The sequence below is a fragment of the Passer montanus genome, unplaced genomic scaffold, assembly GCF_014805655.1.
Source record: "Passer montanus isolate IOZ18808 unplaced genomic scaffold, ASM1480565v1 scaffold40, whole genome shotgun sequence".
In the NCBI taxonomy this organism is placed as follows: domain Eukaryota; kingdom Metazoa; phylum Chordata; class Aves; order Passeriformes; family Passeridae; genus Passer; species Passer montanus.
Genome location: NW_024368819.1, coordinates 3420963 through 3429821, shown reverse-complemented (window position 1 = coordinate 3429821; position 8859 = coordinate 3420963). Strand labels below are relative to the sequence as shown.

The 8859-nt window shown below is 43.4% G+C and overlaps 1 protein-coding gene across 1 annotated transcript; it reads left to right on the top strand.

The window, feature by feature from the left end:
- Positions 1 to 2469: 2469 nt before the first annotated feature.
- Positions 2470 to 8387, top strand: PROKR1 (prokineticin receptor 1). The gene is made up of 3 exons (XM_039718981.1): positions 2470 to 2590; positions 4084 to 4755; positions 7386 to 8387. Exons 2-3 carry the CDS (start codon positions 4259 to 4261, stop codon positions 8080 to 8082), a joined length of 1194 nt encoding a protein of 397 aa, XP_039574915.1. The 5' UTR covers positions 2470 to 2590; positions 4084 to 4258; the 3' UTR covers positions 8083 to 8387.
- Positions 8388 to 8859: the final 472 nt, after the last annotated feature.

Sequence of the window (8859 nt, the reverse complement as noted above, 5' to 3'; positions counted from 1 at the left end):
AAATCAGCAACCTTTGGAAAACCCCAGCCATGCTTTATGCAAAGCTTAGGTAAGATTAGTTACTTCACTCAGAGTCCAATTTATTTACCAATTAGGAAAAAATAGACAGTAACTGAGTTTGCTGTTTTGAAATGAAGGGCTTGAGTCCTCAGGTCTGCTCCCAGACTAAATTCTGGGTTTAGAACTTAATGATTTCAAAGTCTCAAAACAAGTACTTTACACTGCAGTGCAGATTTTCTTTAATCTATTATCACAGAGCCATTACCATCATCTCTATTTGGCCCAGTCTTGGCCAGCAGTGTGTCCATCTTCAGAGCCATCAGGGATTGGCTCTGCTGGACATGGTGGAAGCTTCCAGCAGCTTCTCACAGAAGCCACCCCTGTGACCCCCCCACTACCAAAAACCAGGCTGTACAAAACCAACACAGTATTTTCCATTATAGTTTTCAGTAGCAACTTTTCTTTCTCAGCCTGAATGTGTCGCACTGGTAACACTGCTTCCAAGAAATGCCTTGTGATGCTCTGTTGAATGTTGTGACACCATTGGGGAATCATTAGTTAATGTTATTAAGAAGAAACCTTGTCCTCTGCAGAAAGGGTGCACCCGAACCATGCGCATACACTTGCTGCATATACCCCATGGCTTTAGAGCCCTTAGACTCCCACATCAGCCCTTGCTGCAGTGGGACAGGTGCTGGGACAGTCGTTGAGGCTCCAGACCCACCCCTGAACTTCCACTCTGCCCAAGGACAGGTCCCAGCCCCACTGGTTTTGTTCTCTATTCAGTGACTCCCAGTCAACAGCTACAAAGCACTGCCTTGCACAGCACATGTAAACCTCTTTGTTTCACAGTGCTACTGGAGTTCTCTGAGAAACAGCTTGACACATGCAGCACAATTCCTTGGAGCACAGGAGACGAGCTACTGCTGTACAGAAGCTCTCACTGAGCACGCAGTGCTCATCTGGAGTTACCAAGGCTCTGATGCCAGCTTGCTTTGAGTCAATGGGGAGAGACATTTCTGCAGCAGATGAGGTTTTGGCCTAAAGGAATATAAATATCTGGATATCATATTGCTTGATTAGCTCACTAGATAACTTCATGTGAGGCAGCTGAACAAAATCTTAAAGAGATCACGAACATTCTGAATGCAAAGCTCCCTTTGGTGTATCAGCTTTTCTTCAGGGGCATTTAAGGTTTATGTGGCCCATTTTAGGGATCGTTTTAACATGGCTCTGATGCACACAGTTTTCTTTGCTTCTCTCTCCATATTTACTATATTTACATTTTTTGTGACAGAATTTAACAGGTGGACTGGATTTGATTTCCTCACTGTTCATCTGGTTACACCCTTTCGGACATTAAAAATCCCTTAGTGTATTTTCAAGTATTAAACTGGCTGTTCAGAACAAAGCCAAGAAAAGTATTTGTTGTGAAATTCTTAATGCTCTCTGCTACCTGCAGACATTAGAGACTTTCCAATCTTCAAGTTTTCTGGAAGGAATGCCACAGGAGTGGCTCTTTTACCCCAGACATATTTTATATGCACAGGTTTCTTTCCTTACCTTCTTTTTCCAGAGCTCAGTGCCCACTAGCTCACAAAAGCCCAGCCTTGTGAATGTGCATTGGGGACACACAGTCTAAGTTTTTTGCAAGCCTCCTATGCCTTTCATGACCTTTGACAGCCTCTGATGGTCTCATCTGCTGGGGATTGTGTAATGTGTCCCCAAGGTGTCCATGCACCTTGGAAACTGTCAGCTAAGTGAATAAGTCTGGAGGTGAAGAAGACAGGTGATGTGCCACACTTTTCCTTTGCTTCTGGAGAACCAGAAAGCAAAAGAACTGCTCCATCAGATGTGAGTGCTTTAGAGCAGTGAGGAGGCAGCATTAGCAAAGGACATCAAGTCTTTAAGGATTCACTGCCACTTTCCTGCTCTGAGTAATTCCCTGAGAGGGCAAGGAAAGCTGTCAGGGGTCCTCTGATTTATGGCTATTCACTGCGTGTCCCTCCTGCTGGAGCTACTGCAGCTGCACTCCGAAAGACAATAGCCAGAGAGAGACACACGGAGAAAGGTTCCCGGGAAAGCACATCACCCTCCTTCCTCCCCCTCCTTTCCAGTGGGAGGTCTGTATTTTGCTTCTTGGGACATCAGGTGCAGGCTGCTGCTGCCCAGCACAAGCAAAACCAGAGAGCAAGGGCAGACCGGGGTTTGTATGTCCCATGCTCAGGCTTGCTAACAAAGACACTCTGCCAATTCCATGCATTCAGGGGGGTTAAGGCAGAGGAACCCCAAAAGGGCTGCGGTCTATTGTCTCCAGATCGTGCTGCCTCTTTAAAATCAGAAATGCACGGACAGCTTCAAGGTGCCTCCCACTGAGCAAAGGCTTTAGATGCAGGCACCGAGGCAGAGGAGCCATCCTCCCCTGAGCACAGGGCTAACCTAATGGGAGAGAAAGCAGCGCTCAGCGGAGTCCTTGGGCTACTTCCAGTGATCCTTTCTCTCCCCCAGTGACAGCAGCACGTGCAGAGGAGAAACCTGGCGACTCTCCACAGGGCACCTGAGACCTCCAAGAAGATGAGCACAACTGCAGGTACCCTTTGCTGATTGTGTTATGTCAGTTTGTAGACGGTTGTGTTGTCTGTATTTATTTTACAGCTCTTTTGATATTTAGCAGTGGAATCTGACACAGATACTGCCCCTTGCTTTGGCCAACAGATTTTGCATCCACGTGTTTATTTAGCACTTTTCTTAAATGAATGTTTACCTTTCCAGGCAGCTGTGGAGGTGTCTCCTGAAGCAGTCCCTTGTCAGAACTGTTTTATTTCAGGCTCTGGCTTTCTGTTATTCTGTTCTGCAGTGCTCAGTTTAAAAAACAATGTGGTGACCAAAGTTGTAAAAGAGAGTTTCTGACAGATATTTGTTAAGCGTCGGTACATCAGGGTCTGAGGGTGGTTCCAGGGAAAGAAGGGAGCAACAGCTCCACTAGGCAGATAACCCTTTGCAGCTGTGACTGCTATTGTTCAGTAGCGTTTGACACCAGAGGACTTACTGCTTTAGTGCAGAAAAAGCAGTAATGCTCCCTGAGCCTCTGCTGGGATGAGGTGAGACTGTCCTGACAGCTAGGAATCTGCTGTGAAGATTCCTAGATGGACCATGGGAAGATACAAGAAGATGCCCTCTCAGCATTTTGATACAGAGAGGCTAACATAAGGAGTAGATGAAATAGGGGTTTTCCCTATGTGTGGGAATTTTTTTTTTTTTTTTTAATATTTGGTACAATTGGCAGTACAAAGAGGGAAGCTTGCTCTTCCCCAGCATCAAAAATGCAAGGCACTCTGTCTTGCTCGCAGAAGATTTTCGCTTTCACCTTTCACTCTCTGTGGAAACACTTTCCCTGTGAATGGCAGATTTGCCTTCACAGCTAAGCTCTACAAGTTGGTTCATGGGACAAAATTCTTGTCTCTGAAAATTGGCAGAGTTTCACCTGTTTGACAGAAGTGATAATGGATATGCTGGCAGAAAAATTTTGTCCTTACTCAGTTAATGGCTGCCAAAAGGGAAGTGCTGGATTTAGTATTTTCTTGGGTCTTTGCAATTCTTACTTCATTAAGAAATGTATTTGGAAGCAAGAACATCAGTTCTCTTTTCATTCTCCTCTACCACATCACTCTGAAACAACCAGAATAAAGCACAAACTTTGTCCAAAAGGCACATCAAATGCTTTACAGCACACTGAGTTGTCATTTTAGTGTTTTTTACCTTGCACAACGATGACAGCATCATGAGCTTGCGGGCTGGTAGTTTTAAACTAGATTTTACATTCCTCCTAGACTGTCATTTCACTGCCTGGTGAAAATTTCATTGTTGGTAACTAAAACTGCTGCTGTAACAAACAGTGCATGAAGCAACTAGAAGCATTTATTCTGTGAGAACAGAAGCATCCCTTCACAGGGTATTTCTTCCTTCTGTGCACATGCAGCAACAGAGCTGTGGGGCAATGAGGTGGATATTGCTTTCCTTCAAGATCAGTACTTTTGCTGTAATTTCCTTTCAGGTAACATCTTCCTCTTTTTGCTCCCACAGAAGGAGACAAGTGAGGCTGTTGTCCTATAACCTTCTGGGGACAAAGACGACGTGACTCACTGCTCAAAAGGAAGCTTTGGGTGAGGTCTCTCACCTGCCACTCTTGTGCCCTGCCACACTGTGGTAACACAACACCGAGGGCCAGCCAAGCTGCACATGCCAAAAGAAGACAGACATGGCCATGGAGCAAACTGAACATGACCTAAATGCTACTGCCCACCTCAACTTTGCTTCAATCTACAACATCCATGATGGGGATTTCAGCTCTTTGAGAAACTTCTCTTTCCCTTTCAATTTCACTTACAGTGATTATGACCTGCCACTGGACAGTGAAGATGACATGACCAAAACCCGCACCTTCTTCACAGCCAAGATTGTGATCGGGGTTGCTCTGGCTGGCATCATGCTGGTCTGTGGCATTGGCAACTTCATCTTCATTGCTGCTCTCGCCCGCTACAAGAAGCTGCGAAACCTCACCAACCTGCTGATTGCCAACCTGGCCATCTCAGACTTCATCGTGGCTATCGTGTGCTGCCCCTTTGAGATGGACTACTACGTGGTGCAGCAGCTGTCCTGGGAGCACGGCCATGTCCTCTGTGCCTCGGTCAACTACCTACGAACTGTCTCCCTCTACGTCTCGACCAATGCTCTCCTGGCTATAGCTGTTGACAGGTAAGTGAGGTGCTACAACTGCACAAAGATGTAGCCACAGCTTCCAAAGTTCTAAACCATGTCCTAAAGTGCCACATCCACATTTTTTGTGAACTATTCTGTGGGTAGCATGTTTTGATGCCTGACCACTCTTCCAGTGAAGAATTTTTTCCCAATTGTGCTGCAGTCCTGATAGACTGCCTGCCTTTTACTCCAGGAATTTTAACAATTTAATTTAATTGTATCCTTTCTCAAGACTCTTCTCTCAACCTGGTGCGCCATGGACTCTGACAAACCAAGGCACTGAGCATCAGTCTGGTGCTGACATAAGTCTGACATGACTGACTCACAGAAAGCCAGAGACTGGCTCAGTAAACCCTTTACAGAAGGGCCATCATCACAAGACCTCTTTCATGTACAAACACAATACACATCCCTGTAAACCCTTTGCACATACATATGTGATTCCCACTCTTCCTTCCTCTTCTTTCCCCCAGTTTCTCTCATGTGCCATTTCAAACTTTAATGTAGCATTGCAGTTTTCAGTCCCTGATGCAAAAGTCAGCTCAGGAGTAGTTAGCTCTGCTGAGGGCTGTGCAGATACAGCTTGTGTATGGCTGAGTCAGCTGTTCCAGATGTGAATGGAAGTCTATGAAGAGACTCTGGAGAAGTTCAGAGATGTTCTCCCTGGTGTGGGCAAGGGGACGACCAGCTCCTACAAAACAAATCCTTAACAAGCATCTAACAGAATAGGCTTTCAACAGCAGCTGAGGACTCAGGGTAAAGCTTCTAAACACTACCATGTATGCATTACCATTTTCTATCAGTTTTTCAGCTTCTACAAGGTTTTCTTGGAAAGCTCTGCCAGTGCATCCCAGGCTGATGAAGTAACGGGTCATGGCGCCCTTATGTCTGCTAAGAAATCAGATTTATAGCATATCTTCCCACACATCTTTAAAAACAAGCCTGATTAACAAGATTAATCACTGAAGCTTGTTGTAAGAACACGCTGTTTTGGTTTCATGGCTTTTCTTTTTTCTTTCTCTTTTTTTTTGCAAGCTATTGGTTTAGTAAACAGAGAGAAACCCCATTGTTTACAATCACCTATTCCATGTTAGTTATGTCATGTGGATTGTTGACTTCTGTCTCTAAAAAGAATGGGCTCCTAACAAAAGTCTTCCCATGTTTAGATTGTTTAAAAGGAATCAGCTGTGTGAAGTGAGTCAGTCTGTCCCACTGAGGACTTTCTTTAGGGAGGGCTGTCTTTCTTCTTTGTCCGTGTCTATCCACATGAAAAAATTAGGAATTTCACATTTTTAAGGCCACACCTACACTAGAAAAAATACATCAGAAGTGGAAGTGTGTGTGGTAAGGGTCTAATGTCCACACTACAAATATTTAGCTGGGTCTCCTGGACCAAACACCCATGGCCATTTGGTGTGTTTTATGTACACTTTAGGAGCACATCTTCCAGGATAGTTTCATCTGAATTCAGTTTGTGAACTACAGAACCACTCCAAGGTAACAGCCCAAGTGTGGTAAGCAATGATAGTCAGGAAATCCACCACAAAAGCTTCCTCTGGACTCTGTTGGACAGATTGATCCGATCCAGCCAAATGTTCTGCTGAGCAGATATGCACATTTATGAATGCATACATATACATTATGCCACAATTTACTTCCCCAGGACTTGATGTAAAAATGTTAACCTTCTGCTCCACAATGAGACTGACTCATTTTGCTGTCCCCTGACATTTACCCTGCACTATTAAGAGCCATGAACAATTTATCTGCTTCCAAGAACTGGCTGATGAAAAGTGCTGCTGACTTTCCATTTTACCTTAGAATAAATATATCTTATGGATGCTATTCTATGTATTAAATATATAGATGAAATAGACTCCAAAGGAATGAGAAATTCCACTTTTTGAAACAGTACTTTGCGTTAAATACAGTTGTACTGGGACCTCTGATAAAAATCTCCTTGTAGCAGGAATACTACACAACCTTGCAGCTTTACAGTTTTAAGCAGTGATGTATTAGTTAGATATTTAAATATCTAACTCAAGTTTTCTGCTTTGCCATGTTACATAATACTGTATATTTAAGATGAATAAGCAATAGTCACCTCCAGAATACACACAAAAATAATTTGCATGGGCAGAAAATAGACACACATTCTGTTGGTGGCTTAAAACCATGTTCACCTGTAAACATACATTAGCATCACCTTCAGGTCTTTGCACCCCACAGAATAACCACAGAAATGAGAGAAACACTGTGATGTATATTTCACCTCTTTGTAAAAAGAGCTATTTAAGTAGCTCTCTGCCTAGGGAAAACATTTTCCTGATTCTGCAGGTGTGTGTTTTCTTCCCTGGACCTGACTAGATGTGTAATACTGCATTTTTCAAACTCTTGCTCCTGTTTAAAAGGACAAGTTGTGATACAAAATTGTAACTCAGCTCCAGGCTGCTACTTCACAACATGTTCTTACAGATGATTATGTCCTTACAGACGAGTATGTTCAGGCTCTCCCCTCAGGAATGACAGCAATTTCCTCCTGCCCAATTCTGTTTGCTTGTATTTTGAAGTGTGTTCTGACCAACAGTGTTTTCAGACTTCATTTTGAATATATTTTTCTGTTGCAGGTATTTGGCCATTGTTCACCCACTGAAACCACGCATGAATTATCAAACAGCAACCTTCCTCATTGCCTTGGTCTGGGTCATCTCCATACTTGTAGCTATTCCATCTGCATACTTTGCTACTGAAACCGTGCTGTTTATAGTGAAAAACCAGAAGAAATTTTTCTGTGGCCAAATTTGGCCAGTTGACCAGCAGATATACTATAAATCATACTTTCTCTTCATCTTTGGCATTGAATTTGTAGCACCTGTGATTACAATGACCTTGTGTTACGCCAGGATCTCTCAGGAGCTTTGGTTTAAAACTGTCCCAGGATTTCAGACGAAACAAATCAGAAAGAAGCTTCAGTGCAGAAGGAAAACTGTTATGGTACTAATGTGCATTCTGATTGCTTATGTTCTCTGCTGGGCACCTTTCTATGGTTTCACAATTGTCCGGGATTTCTTTCCCACCCTCTTGGTGAAAGAGAAGCATTATCTTACTGCCTTTTACATAGTCAGGTGCATTGCCATGAGTAACAGCATGATAAACACCATGTGTTTCGTAGCCGTGAAAAACAACACCATGAAGTACTTCAAGAAGATCATGCTGCTCAGATGGAGGTCAACGTATAAGGGAAGCAAATCTAGCACAGATTTGGACCTGAGAACAAGTGCAATGCCAGTCACAGAGGAAGTAGACTGCATAAAACTACAATAAATGTTCTGAGGGTCCAATCTCACCTTTCTTGGAGAGGGGGTAAAGAGGAAATAATACCTTCTCAGAAGCTTCTTCCTTGTCTGTGGGAATACCCACCACTGGTGAGAGCCCTCCAAAAAGAAGCCTACTTTTCATTCCCACCAGAACTCTTCTCACTGGACTGCTGGATAATCCTTAAGCTTGAACAGATGCTGTGCTTCAGTTCATACATCTGTCAATTTGGGATGTAGACACTAATTTTATAGTGGTTTAATAAGAACAAAGAAGTCTATAAATGCTTTAGAGTGAACTACAATGATGGAAAAGTTGAGCGCTGACCCTAGCAGTGATGCTTTTTTGTTTCTTAAGAGAAACCTCTTAACACCTTTGAGCTTATGACTTGTACCTATTTGGTATTAAGCTATTTGGTGTCCTTTTCTTTCTGCTCAGAAGGATGCCAAAAAAGCCCATTTTGCTTCCTGTTACCCTCTAACCTCTCCGTTTACCCCTCCTAATGAAGCTTCTTGAAGACCACCAGCTTTCTCTTGTCATTGGACAATATGCACAGCATGTTTTTATGAAAGGCATATGCTCTGAGAGCCAAAATCTGCTTCACAGTCAAGTGAAAACCTCATGTCTCTTCCTGTTACACCTTGTTTAAGAATGCTTTATCAATATTCCACTCTTTAGTTTTATGGAGAGTGTTACTCTGTTATGTATTTGGAAATGCCACAGATACATATGAAAAGGATCTACTCCCTCACCTTCAGACACCCTGTGGCCAGCTTCTGCTGCCTT

Coding starts and splice junctions, on each gene's coding strand:
- PROKR1 (XM_039718981.1), top strand. CDS start 4,259: ATGGCCATGGAGCAAACTGAACATGACCTAAATGCTACTGCCCACCTC. Junction 4,756..7,385: donor CTGGCTATAGCTGTTGACAG/GTAAGTGAGGTG, acceptor TTTCTGTTGCAG/GTATTTGGCCATTGTTCACC.